The sequence below is a fragment of the Capsella rubella genome, unplaced genomic scaffold (genome assembly GCF_000375325.1).
Source record: "Capsella rubella cultivar Monte Gargano unplaced genomic scaffold, Caprub1_0 scaffold_6, whole genome shotgun sequence".
NCBI classification, from domain to species: domain Eukaryota; kingdom Viridiplantae; phylum Streptophyta; class Magnoliopsida; order Brassicales; family Brassicaceae; genus Capsella; species Capsella rubella.
Genome location: NW_006238918.1, coordinates 8,195,278 through 8,214,632, shown reverse-complemented (window position 1 = coordinate 8,214,632; position 19,355 = coordinate 8,195,278). Strand labels below are relative to the sequence as shown.

General features: G+C 34.4%; 3 protein-coding genes across 3 annotated transcripts; all 3 read right to left on the bottom strand.

Annotated features, from left to right (window-relative positions):
• Positions 1–1,143: 1,143 nt before the first annotated feature.
• LOC17882875 (GDSL esterase/lipase At4g10955) lies at positions 1,144–2,927 on the bottom strand. The gene is made up of 3 exons (XM_006287903.2): positions 2,782–2,927; positions 1,857–2,505; positions 1,144–1,693 (listed from the first exon to the last, which is right to left on the bottom strand). Exons 1-3 carry the CDS (start codon positions 2,859–2,861, stop codon positions 1,295–1,297), a joined length of 1,128 nt encoding a protein of 375 aa, XP_006287965.1. The 5' UTR covers positions 2,862–2,927; the 3' UTR covers positions 1,144–1,294.
• A 3,297-nt stretch (positions 2,928–6,224) lies between these two features.
• LOC17882062 (GDSL esterase/lipase At4g10955) lies at positions 6,225–7,734 on the bottom strand. The gene is made up of 3 exons (XM_006287886.2): positions 7,619–7,734; positions 6,762–7,383; positions 6,225–6,637 (listed from the first exon to the last, which is right to left on the bottom strand). The coding sequence occupies exons 1-3, from the start codon at positions 7,732–7,734 to the stop codon at positions 6,239–6,241; spliced, it is 1,137 nt and encodes a 378-aa protein (XP_006287948.1). The 3' UTR covers positions 6,225–6,238.
• Positions 7,735–15,472: 7,738 nt separating this feature from the next.
• Positions 15,473–17,661, bottom strand: LOC17881633 (GDSL esterase/lipase At4g10955). Its single transcript, XM_006289888.2, has 4 exons — positions 17,560–17,661; positions 17,030–17,170; positions 16,139–16,760; positions 15,473–15,991 (listed from the first exon to the last, which is right to left on the bottom strand). The coding sequence occupies exons 2-4, from the start codon at positions 17,140–17,142 to the stop codon at positions 15,593–15,595; spliced, it is 1,134 nt and encodes a 377-aa protein (XP_006289950.1). The 5' UTR covers positions 17,143–17,170; positions 17,560–17,661; the 3' UTR covers positions 15,473–15,592.
• Positions 17,662–19,355: the final 1,694 nt, after the last annotated feature.

Genomic DNA, 19,355 nt, shown 5'->3' with positions numbered 1-19,355 from the left:
TATTACTAAAATATTAAGATATCATTAATCATTTACTTCTGAACAGGTTAAAACTTCATTATACTAACCAATATGAGCTAGACATGAATTAAGTTTGATATTACGCAATCATAATGTTTTTAAACAAATTCTAGCATAATCTATATTAACATTTTTGAAGTACCTTTTGGAAAATAACCTTTTATTTTGTATTATTTGTATAATAAATCCTTGCTATTTAAATAAATAACAAACTTTTTAAGATAAAATTTGTAATTAAATTACAACTAGAATCGCAAAATTAGAAACTAATATTTATTACATTAAAAAAATTACCCTAAAATTTCTCCCTAATAAATTGAATATCTCTCCAATATCTTTATATGATCTTATTTGTTTTAAAATTTAAATTATTACATAAAACATAAGTATAATAAAAATACAAATTTTTTTTTGCATATGTAGCAATTTGAATTTTTTAAAACGGACGTATATTACTCAATCGATAAAAGAAAAAACATATATGTATAACGTCCCACATCATGTAGAAAATTTTAGACAATGGTTCGGAACCATTATAAATATGACTAATATGAAACTTAAAAATCCAAAATCTTGAATGAAAGATTACAACAAAAAAAGTTTTAGTAACTTTTAGGGAATCCAAAATTTTAAAATCTTGATTGGTTAAAAATGAGTTTTTGGAAAACAAAAACCAAAATCTCTCTCGAAATCTATAAAACATTCAAGATTTATATTTTACATAAATATGATTTAACGGGTTTGAGTTTTATGTTTTTTCTTACGGGTTATCTTATGGGTTAACATAACAAAAAAAAATAACAAATATAACTTAAACATAATTTTTTTAGTCCCGCCAGCTACAAAACAATATCCCGCGAGTTAAATAATAAAAATAACAATCAAAAATACAATTACACAATCTTAAACACTAAAAAGGTAATAAAATTAACAAATATAACTTAAATATATATATATATATATATATATATATATTTTATTCAAAGAAATCGTCCCGTGGTGTACCGCGGGTTAAAACCTAGTTGAATTTTAAAAAATAAGTTGTTAAAATCTAGTAACATATTTAATAAGTTATGTAATTAACAGAAAAATATTTGAATACAAAATATGCTCACGTAGATGTAGGATCCAACCAAGACCAGAGTATTGCGTATAAAATTAGATTTTCAATTCATTTGTACTTTTTTTTTTTGGTTTTTTCTTGTGAAAACCAGTTTAAAACAGTTACATGGAAATTCAAACAAAAAAAAATTTGAAAGAAAGAAAAAATTACTTATAATGTCAATTGCTTTAGCTTTTCCATTTTGTGAGATCTAATGCGATAGCTTTCCCAATTTACCCTCACGGCCGGGTTTGCCTCCCACCACTGGTGAAGCGCATGAGCTGGCGTAGACTTAGTCGGTTTGTTATTATTTACCGTCATTGCTGCTGTTGGAAGAACGTAAAGAGGTTCTTTTGACAATTTCGAAGGTGGCGGTGATCTCATTACTTTTCCGACCAATAGACTTGCATATGAGACGCCAGCAGCAAGTATCTCGATTCCGCCTGCACCAATCTTAGACATGAAGCTTCTGTGTCTAAGGTAATGAATATATCCTAAACAGATTGGATCATTGTGGTTCACATATATGTGAGGTATCCACAATGCTGTTTTTGATTTGTCTTCTTGATCCTGTAATAATTTAAGACAAACTTTTCTTATAAGAAAATCAACTACAAAAAAAAAACTCATTCATTAAAGTATCGCAAGTGGATGAAACTCTGACTATAATGACTCAACTGTCATAGTTAATTAAACCGGTTATCTTGACTCTTACATATGATTTAAAGTTTACCTGTGGTTTTTTTGCGAACATAGCTATGGCGCTTTTGACGACACTCTTGCCGGTTCGAAACACATGTTTAATAAATTTTCCTCCAGGTAGCAGCTCATAAGGAATAGATGAGAATGGTGGGTTGAATGCGTGACTTTCGAGGAAGCATCCAGAACTCGCCATGGTCTTTCCAGCAATCAAAACTAGGGCAGCTCCGGAAGAGTGTCCAGCAAGCCAGATTTTTGAGTCGCTATGTTTGTCAACCATTCTACGGATTTTGTCAAGGGCGTACGTAGGCCTGCCACCTCGATGAAGGGTGTTAAATATACATTGGATGCCAAGTTTAATATCAGCTATCCAAGTTTTCTTGTTCAGAACCGTGCCGCGGAAAGCTATCACATACTCTGGAACTTTCACACCAGGGTCATTTTTGTAAAAGCTGTAGTTCTTGTATTTGAAAACAGCACCGTATATGGTACCATCATCCTCGTACAAGGTATCCTCCAAATCGAATCCGAACTTCTCCCACCAAAGATTGGCTAGTGGTTCCGGACACTTGAAAAAGCCAAACCTATACCTTTTTTTTTGCTTAATACGCCTGTCCTTTTCCATTGTGTACGCTCCATTTACCAAACATGCTAGCACAGCGGTTTGGTAGCACGGACTAGTCCTATTAAAAATAAAATAAATAAATTCAAAAACAATAAGAATCAATCAATTATACTTGTCAATATTGATTTGCAAAGGTGAACATTTACTTTGAAACTCATGAATTGCACATGAATTCATATATAGTTCTAATTAATAAAAATTCCATCGTATATCATAAAAACCTTTGTGACATCATAAAGTTATAAACACTATTCTATATAAAAAAAAACTTCTTCGTCAAATTATATTTAACAGAAGTATACTAAAATTAAAAATAAATAAAAAAGAATCTTACCAATCAGGAGTTGTAAGATGGGATGGGCCGTGAGTGTTGAAATCTGATGTATCTGATTTGGCCAACGATCCTATCCCCATTTTTTTTGTTTCTCTGGTAATGCCTCGACCTGTTTTTTTTTTGTTTTTTTTTGTTTTTTAATAGTAGAAAATGCAGAGATTTCTTTTTAAAGGGAAAGAAAATAACAGAAAATGGTGAAAATAAGAAAGAAAAGAAAAGTGAAGACAAAAAGTATAATCGAACTTAAGCGAATCTTATGAAGTAAAGCTAAGAGTTCATGTTAAGTAAACAAACTTGTGTGTGTGTGTGTGTGTGTTTTCTCTCTTTAACTATATGGGCTATTTTATTTATAGGCTGTATGACGACCCCTAGTAAACTCACTTGCAACGACTTAGAAACATCGAGGAAGGTCCTCTATAAACGACATTATTATTAATATTTTTAAAAAGTTTCTGAAAATTTTGTCGGTGATAGTGAAATAAGTAGAATAATCTAGTTTGAGAGTTTTAACTAAGACTAAACCAATTTTTTCTTTAAATACATCTTAGCCATTTTAAAAATATTAATGAAGATGTAATTTTGATTTTGATTTTTTACTTTAAATTAGAAAAAGTACTTTAAACAAAAATATAGAAAACCTTTTTCTCAAAACTTCAAAAAAGAAATGGTTTTAATTGTGGAATTTTCTTTTGTTCGGATTTAATTTAGTCAAATGAATTTTAAAGAACTTATAAGTCAGCAACTCGTAGAAATAAAATACATAATATTCTGAAAATGACTTGATTTGTAAATAAATTTATCAAATGAATTTTATTAAATATTAATTTATTTCCAGTATTAGTAGAGAGGACTATTCAAATATCTTGTTTCGTATTTGAAATTTTTATGTCCAATATGATAATTTAATATATAAACTATGAATATCCTAATTTTAATATAAAGATGAACAATTATTCCAAACATGTTACGATAGCACATTTTCAAACAAGGAGTAAAACCAATTTTGGCTCTTTGAGAATAATCAAGTTTAAGATTTTATGTGATAATTATGTTTGATAAATGTCAAATGATGACTACAACGTCGTATTTTATCTGTTTTAGCAATAGTTTCTAACGTTACTAATCTAAAGTGTTTGACATAAACTCGAAGCTCTTTATGTTTTTGTTAAGTATATCCTGGTGTTAATTAGATATCACATGCTTTCACATCGGTTTATGAATTTATTATGTAGAGTTCTTGGGAAGACAGAAAAGTCGCATTTTCACCTCCAAGCAGAACGTAACAAGAGAAACAAAGGAACGGCTAACCAGTGAAGACCACCCAGTGGTAGAGGTAGAGCCCATGACAGATATGACCAGCACTAAAAACTAAAATGGTCTAGCTGTGTCCGTCGACCATTCTAAGCTTTATCCTTGACCGTGGACCAGCTTTATCCTTTGCTTGACCGTGGAGGCAGGCGTGGACTAAAAACTATGCTTTTATCATTTTCCTTATTCCACACGTATTTCCAAATAACATGGATTTCACTAGGATTCGTTAACAATATATATGTGGAAATCAATTAGTTTATTAACACATGATTTCAATATATATTTTATATCTGTGATCTAAAAAAACATAACTTTGTTTTGAATCATTGCTATCAATTAAAACGTATAAACCAATGTATGTACCTTTTTACTGATATTATTTTTTTATAAACGTATAAACCAATTTTGTTATTTTATTTATAATATAAAATATTTTTATATAATGCAAAACCAAAATATAAAATATTTTTTATATAATGCAAACTAAAATGAAATGTCAACGTCTCAATTTATGGGATCACATGGGTTTGTTTGTATAATATGATCCCTTTTATAAATTATTAAATTAGGATAGAACTTTCTTCCTTCTATGGAGTTGTTCTTTCTTTCCTAACACTTGCATACGAATTTTGTGACGTGACGTCATATTCGTGACGTCCAAAAGGCAAATCCAAATCCATTATTTGCTTTTGTTTTCAGCATTACATAGAATAACTGTTTTACAAATTTCCAAAAAGTATTTTATAAAAAACATTTATATCAAGGGACTAGTATAATAATAAACATTTTATATCAAGACATTAACTATACTATATTATTTTTTACTTGAGTGTCTATGCTTCTGTGGACAAATAAATGATTGTTATACTTACAACAATAAAGAAAGGGAATACGTAAAAACTAAAAAAAGAAAAATATCGCAAATATCAACATAAGATAAATACACTTTGCTTCACTGATACAGTTTTACTTTTATATAAGATGTTTGTATATGCACATAAAAAAGTCAACATGAATATTTTATATACACACACACGTATTCAAGATAATGTATTTATATAAGTGCCCTTTTCATTTTGAATGTGTTTGCACGTACGTATACATCTTTTTTTTTTACGCACAAGGTTAAATTTTTTATTCATTTTGCAAAATTCATCTTGTACAGTTGTACGTATACATATACAAAATTCATCTTGAATTAATGTGGCTGATCAAAATTTTACAGTTAATAGTAAAAATTTCAAAATGATGTACTTCCTATTTTTTTAAACAGTGTTTTAAAAGGGTTGTTAAATGTATTCTCTTGAGCATATTGGATCTGATTGGTTGTTCACAAACAAATGGATTGTCTCCAAGAAGCTAAAATTCTTTTTTTTTTCTTTTTTTTTTTTTGGTAGGAAGAAGCTAAAATTCTTAAATTGGAGGTAATAATATCAAAAACAAGATTTAGTTTCCTGTACGAAAAGTATTACCTAATGTACTACTATTGGATTAGAGAATAGCATTTTAAATATCTTTAATGATTATTTATATAAAGCTTTTCATGTTATGGGAGAGATTATTTGTTACGTACCACAAGTATAATGAAAAAAGTTTTTTATATAAACTTTATAAAATTCTCATCATTCATCAAGATCTAGGACTTTGGCTATGCCAGCTTTAAAAAAAAATATTTTTAAATGTGTATATTATTTGGACTAGTCTTTGGACGAGCTATAAATCCTCGTCACGTCGATGGCGTTCTATAGCAAGAGTGCGTGCGACCGTGCGTGACCATAGGAAACAGAGAAATCCATAGTATTAAATATTTTTTTAACGTTTGGTTAAATGCGATTTAGTTCTAGAATTTGGCTATTTAGCTAACCAACCCCTTAATTTATTACCAACAACTAGACTTAATATAATACTATTTAGGATATATTGTCTTTGTTGTAAAATTTAAAGTAGTTTTAAGAATATAAATATCAACAATTACATGAAAAAACAAAAAATCTAAAACTTGGGAGAGAGAGATAGAAAAGAAATAGAAGACAACAAAGAGGTACTAGAAGAAATGGAAAAGCTCACTTGAACAAGATACAGAAGACGTACAAGCCATTTAACCAAACCAAGCACAATTATTATGTAACAAGCTCACTGTTATAGTTTATTGTAAGGTTAACTGCTCCAACTTGTCTTCAGGGTAAGGCCTAATGCAACAGCTTTCCCAGTTTTCTCTTAGGGTCGAGTCTCGCTCCCACCATTGGTGAAGCCCATGAGCTGGCCTAGACTTAGTCGGTTTGTTCTTGTTTACAGTCATGTCTGCTGATGGAAGAAGGTGAAGAGGCTCCTTTGACAGATCTGACAGTGATGCTTTTCCTTTTCTTCCGACCAAAAGACTCCTAACTGATTTTCTTGCACCGATTCTCTCGATTTCGCCTGCACCGATCTCGGACATGAAGGTTTTGTGTTTGAAGTAATCAATATATCCTGCACAGATTGCATCTGCTGGGTTGACATATAAATATGGTATCCACGATGCTGTTTTTGTATCGTCTTCTTTAAGCTGTAGTAATTTAAGACAAACAGATTCGTGTAAGAAAATCAACTTCAAGCAAGTCAACGTGGTACCGCAACACTCTTAAGGCCTTAAGACTTATGTTTATTCAATTAAGATGGTTTTAGTTTACCTGATGATCGCTTAAGGCCATGGCTACCGTGGCTTTGACAACACTCTTAGCCATTTGAAACACTTCTTTAAGCAAATGTCCTCCAGGTAGCTGCTCAAGAGGAATAGAAGAGATGGGTGGGTTGAATATGTAACTTTCCAGGAGGGAACCAAAACTTGTCATGGTCTTTCCAGCAAGCAAAACTAGGGCAGCTCCCAAAGAGTGTCCAGCAAGCCATATAGCTGATTCGCTATGTTTGTCCACCATACTACGGATTGTTTCAACAGCGTACTTAGACCTGCCACCTCGATGAAGGTTATTGAAGATGATTTTGAGGTTAAGTTTCATATCAGACTTCCAAGTTTTTCCTTTAAGAACCGTGCCGCGAAAGGCAATCACATAGCGTGGAACTTTCACTTGAGGAGTATATTCGTAAAGGTTGTATAGTTCGTATTCGAAAATGGCACCGTATATGGCGCCGTCATCGTCCACCAAGGTTTCCATCAAAGTGAAGTTGAAAAACTCCCACCAAGGCTTGGCTAGTGATTCAGAACCTACCCGTTTCTCAAGCCTGTCCCCTTCCAATGTATACACTCCATTTACCAAACTTGATGCCACTGAGGTTCGGTAGTACGAATTAGTCCTATATATATTACAGAAAATAAAAGCAAATCTTCTTTAGAATCTGAGTAGATAATGTTATTAATAATAAAAACTTCTGTACGGCACATGAATTTATGTAGTTTCAATAAAACTTCTATCGTACGTCTATCATAAAAAATAAAATAAAAAACACTTTAAAAGACTGTTGTTAAATAATAAACAAAACAAATATTTATTTTGAAATGAAGTATACTAAACAAATAAAAAATTGTTACCAGTCGGTAGATGTAAGATGGGAGGGGCCAAAAATGCTGAAAGTATCGCTATCTAAGTTTGAGTCTGAGTCCGTCGCTCCTCCTCGCATCATTTTTCTGATAGAACCTCGTCCCATTTCTTCTTCTTGTAGTTATATCCTATTATCTTTAAGATATTAGATCACCAAATTAGTAATCAAGAACTGGTTTAAAATAGAACGCTGAATGACAATATGCAAGTGTACACATATGTATGTCTATAAATATTACATATATTCTTAGTTATACAGAATGAAACAAAAATGTTTTTTTGTAAAAAGTACCTTTTTCCGTGTTCTTATTGGTCAATCAGAATCGAATATATGATTTAAGTAAACGAAAGAGTTCGTTTTTAAGAAAGAAAAAAATGATTGTAGAGTTCACCACGGACAAGAAAGAACTAGTGATTTGTTACACACATAAAAGGATCTTGCTATTTATAGATGGTAAAAATATGAAGACTTTTTGGATCGATCCGGAGCAATAATACGAGCCAGACTGTATGAACTACTTCTTTAGTTGCAAATTGGGGTTGACATCTACAAATTGGCAGTTAAAACATATTTAATAAGTGTGGAACCAAGCGTTCTTTATCCATCCATAGTCCTACATTATCAAACCAATATAACAAGTAAACAATTTGTTCCTTTTATTTTTGTATATATGGTTGAAAAACAAATTAGTTTTCAACTAAAAGAAAAAGATTATGGTACAGAAATGAAATATAATTTAATATATATATACCTAATGAACGATACAGCATTCAACGAAGACATCAGATCATATATAGAGTCAATAAGTTATGATTTTAATGTTAGTTATATAACTTATATTTGCTTATTCTCAAAGCATATCCTACATTAAACTATACATTTGTTCGAATTTATATACTATAATTTACTAACTTAGTATTAAAATTAAACCATATATGGTATATTAATATTGGATAAGTCAAAATGAACTTAAAATTTATTCTTTCCGAAATTACCAAAATAATTTTTCGTTTGAATTTATTTATAAAGTTTTATACTTCAGGTCTTGTAGTATGACTTAATTTACTCAAGTTGCACATACTCTAACTAGAAAGCATTAGAAAATAATTAATGTAATTCTATTCAAGTTATATTTACTCTCCACCATGGTTACTTAACAATATGATTGTACCATGACACTCGAAGTTTTTTATATATATCTGTGCTGTGCGGAAAAAAATTTCGTTTGAATTATATAATTATTGGTCAACGATACTCTATTGGCTTAACCCAAATTTCATGTAATGTCAAAGGACGCTAAAGAATAATAACAGGCAGGAAATAAAAATATCAAGTGTCAAGCATCAATATGTTGTAGCTTATTACAATTTCTTTGGTCAACACTTTTTTTTGTTGTTGCTTTAACAATTTCATTGTTTTTTTTATAAGTTCTAAGTGGCAGTATTAGTATAATCGTTTGACTTTATTCTATGGTTATAATAATCGCAATAAAATTCCATTCATGATTCTTTTTATTTATTTATTTTCTTCTTTTTTTTTTTTTTGGACAAACATTTTCTTCTTCTTTTAAATCCAAGACTATGAACCCAAGTGGCAAGAAGATAAAGTTATATACACATACACTATATGACATACTATATGACATTTATGTATTTTCTTCTTCATGTGGACGAGTACGAGTAGATTAATATGGTTCTTAATCTACATGTGAATTTCGAGTTTATAATCATTTTCATAGTGTACAAGACTTCGAAATAGTAGTAAATATCCAACCAATTAATAATTCGAAAGTTTGTAACCTACGTTATAACAGTCATATTATAGCGGATACTTCAAGAAAACAATGAATCCATTGTCCATGTAATACGCAATATACAAACTTGAAGAACTGAACACATATTCCAACTGAACAAATTCAAACTTGAAGAACTTATGAGCAAGTAATACGCAATATACAAAGATCTAGCGAATCCATGTTCGGATCAAAAACTCACTTTCTCCATAAATATTTGTGGATTATTGAATTAATTCTATCATAACGATTACATCATTATAATGGAAAAAATAATTTAAAAAATACAACTGTACACATTAGAGCGATTATCAAATTAATTACCCTTATTGGACTTGGGCTTAACGTGGCCCAAGAGTTGAGAGATGATTCACACATCATCATTGATCAAGAGGTGCGAGCCACATTTTGGTTTTATTTTCAACGGTGAATTCTCCGATAGTCCGATCATCCGGTAAAAACTAAAACAGTACTAGAAAGATGTAGAGGCTGAACGATCTCTTCATCCGATAGTTTCCTTGAGGATGGATCGGAGTGTCTCTGTTCTCTCTCTCCTATTCAGGTTTCTCCTCGATTCTGCCTTGGGTCTATTTTTGTTTCTCTGTGTTAGTAACTTAAATACTTAATCCATCATCTTCGATATTTGTAGAGGATGTACGCATTCGCTGCTTCTTTGGCCACTGGTTTGCTTCTAATGTTTTACATTGTTCAATGCCTTTTTTTTAGGGCAATATTACTATACATCCAACAAGAACTAGGAGAATTGCTATGCCTCATAATTTTTTGAATAACAACGTTTTAAATACTACGAAACTTCAAAAATGCCCTTAAACAAAAGACAAAAAATAGCAAGATAGTGTAACATGGAAAAAAACATGAAATATGAGAATATAAAAGAACTAAGAAAATATAACTATTAGGATATATATCAATCTTTTGTATTAGATACGGTTCTATCATATTTGGCAACTTGTATGTGTATAAATACTACTTTTAACATATGGAATAAACACACTTTACATTCTATTCTATTTTATTTCATGGTATCAGAGCATAAGATTCTGACCTAATTTTTTCTCTTCTTCTTCTTTGTTCACAGCCGTCATATCGTCTGTGGCTGCTTCTTTCTTCTATCAAACTTGATTATATCTTCTATATTCTATTTTCTCCTCTTCCATGTCAGGTCCAGAGGATTCAGTCATTCCTTCTGCCCCTAGGCCAGTTGCCGTGGTTGACACACCTAAAAACCCTTATGCCTTAAGCTCCTCTGATAATCCGGGAGCCTTGATTTCTTCTGTTATCTTGCAAGAGAACAATTATTCCGAGTGGGAAATCGAGCTTCGCAACTCGCTTCAGGCTAAGTTCAAAATTGGTTTTATTAATGGGACAACACCAAAACCCGCTGCTAATCCCGAACTTGACCAATGGTTGGCTGCAAACTCCATGATCATTGGTTGGATTCGTACTTCCATTGCTCCTCATATCCGTTCGACGGTCTCTTTTATTGATGATGCTTCTACTCTTTGGGAAAGTCTCCGGGTTCGGTTTTCAGTCGGCAATGGAGTCAGAAAACAAGTTCTCAAAGACGAAATTGCTTTATGCAAGCAAGATGGTCAACCGATTCTTCAATACTATGGTCGTCTATCAAAGTTATGGGAAGAACAACGTAACTACACATCGCATCACTTGTGTCGTTGCGAGGTCTCTCCTCTCCTTATCAAAGAGCGTGAAGATGACAAAATCCATCAGTTTCTCTTTGGTCTTGATCTTCCTCGGTTCTCCCACATACGTTCTAAGATCACAGATGAGGATCCTTTACCTTCTCTTAATCAAGTTTACTCTCGTGTTATTCGCGAAGAACAGAATCTTGATAAAGCCCGGATGAAAGAAGCTACCAAACCAGACGCCATTGGTTTCACCGTTCAGTCCGAACATCCATCCAAGGTTGCTGCTGTTACTGCTCCTAAGTCTCGTGATCGTACGTGTACTCACTGTCATCGCCAAGGTCACGACGTCACTGAATGCTTCTTGCTCCATGGTTTTCCGGAGTGGTACTATGAGCAAAAAGGTGGACAACGAGACAATACACCACGGTCTGACAATAAGAATTCTCAACGCGGCGGTCGCTCCAATAGAGGAAACGGTCGTGGACGTGGGAAGGTTCACGCTGCTCAGGCTGATGTTTCGTCTTCCTCTAGCACTGATCAAATTTCTCAATTGATCTCACTTCTCCAGGCACAGCGTCCCAACGTCTCCTCTGAACGGTTATCGGGTAAAACTTGTCTTACTGATGTGATTCTTGACACGGGTGCTTCGCATCATATGACAGGCGATTGTTCTATTTTACATGACGTATGTGATATCATTCCCTCGGCCGTAACAAAGCCAGATGGGACTGCTTCCCGAGCCATTAAACGTGGCACGCTTCCTCTTAGCTCCACTTATACGCTTCGAGATGTCCTTTTTGTTCCTGATTTTGATTGCACATTGATCTCTGTTTCAAAACTTCTTAAACAAACAGGCTCGATTGCGATATTCACTGACACATTGTGTTTCTTACATGACCGTTTTTCGAGGACTTTGATTGGGGCGGGGGAAGAACGTGAGGGAGTGTACTATTTTACGGGTATTCTGGCTGCTCGGTCCAACAAAGCTACATCCGATCATTCATCATCTGCAGCCTTGTGGCATCGAAGATTAGGCCATCCCTCTACTAGTGTTTTACTTTCTTTACCGGAATGTCAACAATCTTTGCAAGATTTGGGCAAGATTGATAGTTGTGATGTTTGCTTTCGCGCTAAACAAACGAGAGACGTTTTTCCTCTTAGCATTAATAAAACAACGGAATGTTTTTCTTTAATTCATTGTGATGTTTGGGGTCCTTATCGAACACCGTCTACCTCCGGTGCGGTTTACTTTCTCACTATCGTTGATGACTACTCTCGTTCTGTTTGGACATACCTTATGTCCGTAAAATCTGAGGTCTCTCAACTGGTCCAGAACTTTTGTGCTATGACGGAGCGTCAATTTGGAAAACCAGTTCGTACCATCAGAAGTGATAATGGTACAGAGTTTATGTGCCTCACATCCTACTTTGCAAAACAAGGCATTCATCATCAAACGTCTTGTGTGGATACTCCACAACAGAATGGCCGTGTTGAACGCAAGCATCGTCACATTTTGAATGTAGCACGTGCATGTCTTTTTCAAGGCAAACTTCCAATCAAGTTTTGGGGAGAATGCATACTTACTGCCACACATCTTATCAATCGTACACCGTCCTCTGTCTTGAACGGGAAAACTCCGTATGAAGTTCTTTTTGGAACACGCCCGTCTTATGCTATGCTGCGCACTTTTGGGTGTCTTTGCTATGCACACGTTCGACCACGGGACAAAGATAAATTCAAATCTCGTAGTAGGAAGTGTGTGTTTATCGGTTACCCTCATGGCAAGAAGGCTTGGCGTGTGTATGATCTTGACACTGGCAAGATTTTCATGAGTCGAGATGTTCGTTTTCTTGAAGATATATTTCCCTTCTCTACTCCGGACCAACCATCTCTTTTACCTACTCCATCTTTCTCTGTTGATGATGATGACTGGTTCTCTCCAATGGTCGCTTCTACTCCTTCTGTCTCTGTTACTCCATCTGCTCCAACTGTTCCACCAGCTTCAACATCACCTGTTCAGAGAGATGGATCGATCGATCCCTCCTCCGGACCGATCGATCGCACGCTGCCAATCGTACCTGAGAGTAGTGGACCGATCGATCGACAATCTCGACCGATCGATCGGCCTCCGTCAGACAAACCCGAGAGCATCGGACCGATCGATCCCCTCCAACAACCGATCGATCCCAACCCTTCCGACAAATCCGGCCCGATCGATCTTCCTGGCACTACTACCTCGCCTTCTAGTCTAGTTAACCCGTCTTCTGAACTCGTTGATTCTGCTACTCCTCCTTCGCCTGGTCTTCCTCAGTTGCTGGGTAAAGGACATCGCATTAAAACACCGTCCATCCTTCTCAAGGATTATGTGGTTCCCCCTAAACGCTCTTCCTCTCACGTTCTCTCCTCTGGTCTTCCTGATCCAAGTCCTTCGACATCGGTCTCTGGTAAGGTCCTTTATCCTCTCTCTGATTATTTGACTGAGTCTGGTTTTTCCGCAAATCACATGGCCTTTCTGGCGGCCATTCTTGATAGTACGGAACCTAAACATTTTAAAGACGCGGTGCTTATTAAAGAATGGTGTGATGCTATGCAAAAGGAAATTCAAGCTCTAGAGGATAACCATACTTGGGATCTTACTGACTTGCCTCCCGGGAAGAAAGCTATTAATAGCAAATGGGTTTATAAACTCAAGTTTAACTCCGATGGAACATTGGAACGTCATAAGGCTCGGCTTGTTGTTATGGGAAATCACCAGAAGGAAGGCACGGATTTTAAAGAAACATTTGCCCCCGTAGCAAAAATGACCACCGTTCGTTCTCTTCTAGCAGTTGCAGCTGCAAAGGACTGGGAAGTTCATCAAATGGATGTTCATAATGCGTTTCTTCATGGTGATCTCGAGGAAGAGGTATACATGAAGTTGCCTCCAGGATTCAAATGTGATGATCGAACCAAGGTTTGTCGTCTTCTTAAATCCTTATACGGCCTTAAACAAGCTCCTCGTTGTTGGTTTGCTAAGCTCTCTACCGCTCTTCGACAAATTGGTTTCACGCAAAGTTACGAGGATTACTCTTTGTTTTCTCTAAAGGATGGATCCACATACATTCACGTGTTAGTATATGTTGATGATTTCATTGTCGCAGGCAACAACCTTCAAGCTATCAATCGTTTCAAGGCTCAGTTACACAAGTGCTTTCATATGAAAGATCTGGGCAAACTTAAATACTTTCTTGGTCTGGAAGTTTCACGCGGTCCGGACGGTTTCTGTCTTTCTCAACGTAAGTATGCGTTGGACATCATTAAAGAAGCAGGCATGCTTGCTTGTAAACCTTCCGCTGTACCTATGGAGCTTAATCACAAACTTGGTTCGGTTACTGGTCCGGAATTTGACAATCCAGAACAATATCGAAGACTTGTTGGTCGGTTTATCTATCTTACTATCACTCGCCCGGATCTAAGCTATGCAGTTCATATTTTGTCTCAATTCATGAAAACTCCTCTTGATGCTCATTGGGATGCTGCTTTGCGCTTGGTTAGTTATTTAAAAGGTTCGCCTGCACAAGGGATTTTTCTTCGATCGGATAGTGCTTTGTCTCTTACTGCTTACTGCGACTCTGATCATGGTGCTTGTCCCCGCACTCGACGCTCACTCTCGGCATATATTGTTTATCTTGGTGATTCTCCGATTTCGTGGAAAACCAAGAAACAAGACACTGTTTCTTCTTCCTTTGCTGAGGCTGAGTATCGAGCCATGGCTCTCACACTTAAGGAAATCAAATGGTTAAAGGCCCTTATGACTACTCTTGGCGTTGATCATCCTCATCCTATTCCTCTATATTGTGATAGTCAGGCTGCTATTCACATTGCGGCTAATCCGGTTTTCCACGAGCGTACGAAGCATATCGAACGTGACTGTCATCAAGTTCGTGATGCAGTTCAAGCCAAACTCATTTCTACCATCCACATTACTACTACTGACCAGGTTGCCGATCTTCTTACTAAGTCTCTTCCACGACCAGCATTCGAGTATCTATTGTCCACGTTGGGTATTCGCAATTACGAGTTACCAACGTGAGGAGGGGTATTAGGATATATATCAATCTTTTGTATTAGATACGGTTCTATCATATTTGGCAACTTGTATGTGTATAAATACTACCTTTAACATATGGAATAAACACACTTTACATTCTATTCTATTTTATTTCAATAACTTATGTGTTTTAAACTTTAAATCATCTTTTGGATAAAATCACATGTAATCTTAATATAATATTTAGGATATATTGTCTTTGTTGTAAAATTTAAAGTAGTTTTAAGAGTTTAAATATCAACAATTACTTTCGACAAAAAAAAAATTCTAAAACATGGGAAAGAGAGATAAACATGAAATAAAAGACAACAAAGAAGTAGAAGTAAAAGATCACTTGAACAAGTTACAGAAGGCGTAAAGCCATTTAACCTAATCAAACACTGTATTATATATGTAACCCTCACTATTAATTGTTTATTGTATGGTTAACTGCTCCAACTTGTCTTCAGGGTAAGGCCTAATGCAACAGCTTTCCCAGTTTTCCCTGAGGCTCGAGTCACGCTCCCACCATTGGTGAAGCCCATGAGCTGACGTAGACTTAGTAGGTTTGTTCTTGTTTACAGTCATATCTGCTGATGGAAGAAGGTGAAGAGGCTCCTTTGACAGATCTGACATTGATGCTTTTTCTTTTCTTCCGACCAACAGACTTCTAACTGATTGTCTTGCACCTGTTCTCTCGATTAGGCCTGCACCGATCTCAGACATGAAGGTTTTGTGTTTGAAGTAATCAATATATCCTGCACATATTGGATCTGCTGGGTTTACATATAAATATGGTATCCACGATGCTGTTCTTGGATCGTCTTCTTTAAGCTGTAGTAATTTAAGACAACCAGTTTCTTGTAAGCAAATCAACTTAAGAAATTAAAACTCATTCAACATGGTACGTAAGTATGTGTAATTATCTTAAGACTTAATGAATGTATAGCAGCTTATTCAATCAAGATAACTTTAGTTTACCTGGTGATCGGCCAAAGCCATGGCTACGGTGGCTTTGACAACAGTCTTGGCGATTTGAAACACGCCTCTAATCTTATCTCCCCCAGGTAACTGCTCTAGAGGAATCGTGGAGATGGGTGGGTTGAATATGTAACTTTCGAGGAGGTATCCAACACTTGTCATGGTCTTTCCAGCAAGCAACACTAGGGCAGCTCCCAAAGAGTGTCCAGCAAGCCATATAGCTGATTCACTGTGTTTCTCCACCATACTACGGATTGCTTTTACCGCATGCAAAGATCTGCCGCCGTGATGGAGGTTGTTGAAGCTGAATTTGAGGTTAAGTTTCATATCAGACTTCCATGTTTTTCCTTTCAGAACCGTGCCGCGGAAGGCAATCACATGATGTGGAACTTTCACATTTGGTGTGTTTTGGTAAAGGTTGTAGAGATTGTACTCGAAAACCGCACCGTATATGGCACCGTCGTCGTCTATCAAGGTTTCTAGCAAAGTGAAGTTGAAAAACTCCCACCAAGGATTAGCTAGTGATTCGGAACCTACACGTTTCTCTAGCCTGTCCCCTTCCAATGTGTACACTCCATTTACCAAACTTGACGCCACTGAGGTTCGGTAGTACGAATTGGTCCTATTATCAAAAAAACAATACTTAAGTAAATCTATATTAAAGTCTGAGTACGCAGGTCGCAGATACTGTTTAAACTAGTGGGTATAAAAATCGAATATTAATTCCCAAATTAATGGTCAACTTTTACTATGCAACTCCTGCACGGCACATGAATTTATTTAGTTCATATTTCAGTTTAAAAAGTAAACTCCTATCGTCTATCATAAAAAAAAAAAAAAAACTTTTTGATGCTGTTATGTAATAACAATTAACAAGTATTTATTGTGTACCAGTCAATAGATGTAAGATGGAAAGGGCCAAAAATGCTGAAAGTATCGCAATCTGAGTCTGAGGCCGTCGTCGCTCCTCCTCCTGCCATCAATTTTCTGAGACCTCGTCCCATTTCTTCTTCTTATACTTGTTCCTTTAATCTAAAGTTATTACACTGCCAACTTAGTAACCAAACTGATTTAAAAGTAGAATATGGTGAATAACAATATGCAAATGATACATATATATATGGACATATATATATAAATTTTTGGTAATCACAAGTGAAAAACTCGTTGCAAAAATTTTAAAAACAAAAAGGAGAAAATTAAACTACTCACTATACTACTCAACAGAATCGGTTTCAATGGATGGACTCTTTTTCGCCACTGCCAAAACTTTCATAAGAACTCTTTTATGACTTTTACACAAAAATATAGAGATTTAATTTTAAAAGAAAGAAAAATTAAGAACTCTTTTTTTTTTGCTTTTACATAGAAATTAAAAAACTGATGAAAAAGAAAAAGAAAAAAAATGTTTAGAAAAATACCTTTGTTCCGTGGCTCTTACTAGTCAATCAGAATCGACTTTAATCGAATCTGATTAAGTAAATTTAAGAGTTCGCTTAACAAAAAAATAATAGCTATAGTGTTCTTGTGTTTTTTTTTTTCCTCCTTTCAAGAGTTCTTCACCACAAGAACTAATGAGTTATTACACACATAAGGATCTTGCTATTTATAGATGGTTAAAAATATGAAGACTTTTTGGTTCCGGATCACCTTGAGACGGCCTATCCCTTTAACACTGACACGAGCCAGACTGTATGAACTACTTCTTTAGTTACAAATTGGGGTTGACAATTTATTCTACAAATTGGCAATTAAAAACATATTTAATAAGTGTGAGAACCAGTCTCTGCGCATACACACAACTATTTCGATCATCAAAATAGTATATAATTTAAGAAAACAAGTGTTTGTTACCCATATATATATATATATAGTCCAACATCATCAAACCATTATAACAAGAAAACAATTTTTTCTTTTCTTGTATATGGTTGAAAATCAAATTAGTTTTAAGCTAAAAGAAAATTGATTGTCCGTACACGAAATATAGTTTAATACTCATATAATTATCATCATTAATTGTAACTTTGATTTGACTCAACATTTTCATATTTTTGAAACATTAGTAACCAAATTAGTTTCGAAGACGGATTTGACCACGATAATGTAAAACCTAACAAATCCAATGTGATCACATGAATGTTTGGCCACTCAAGTAAACATAGAAAACCAACATGCATATCTGACGAATGATACAACGTAACCGAAAATATCATATCATATATCTAAGACACAATAAATTATGATCATAGTGGAAGTTACACAAGATTAAGATTTGCTTGTGTGCAAAGTATATCCTCCATTATAATATACATTGTTCAAAATTGTACACTACAATTTACTAACATTGTATTAAAAAATCATACACTATGAGATATAGTAACATTGGATAAATCAAAATTAACATGCTAAATAATTATGTCTGGACTTATTTATAAAGTAATATGTTTGTACCACGGTCGACGACACTCGAAATTAGTACTTTAATTTACACTTAAGGTCAACGATAACTCTATTCTCTTAACCTAAAACTCATGTAATACCAAAGGACAACTAAAGAACAAGTGACAGACAATAATAGATATCAAGTGTCAAGCATCAAAATATGCTATATTTTATCTTAAAAATTCATGGTCAACTGTTTATTGTTGCTTATCAATTTCATAATTGGTTTACTACTGATTTATCAATTTCATTGGTTTCTTATATGAGTTCTAAGTGGCAGTATTAGTATAATCGTTTGACTTTATTCTATGGTTATAGTAATCGAAATAAAATTCCATTCATGATGCTTTTTATTTATTTATGTTCTTCTTCTTTTAAATCCAAGACTATGAATCCAAGTGGCAATAAGATAAAGTTATATACACATACACTATACGAAATTTATGTATTTTCTTCTTCATGTGGACGAGTAGATAATGGTTCTTAATCTTCGAGCGAGTTCCAAGTTTATAATACATATGAAAACATAATACAAGACACTTCTAGTTACCCTTCTGTGTTATGTTTTAAACTTTGGGATTTTAGAATCTTTATTTTCGTTATCTTGTACTTTAATTTCAATGCATGAAAATGAAATCACTCGGAAATTATAAACTATCAAAAATACCCAACCAATCCATAATTCAAAAATGTAACCTACGAAACAAAGTAGTAATGCTGACACAATATACTAAACAAGCTAATCCATGTCGGACCAAAGACTCACTTTCTC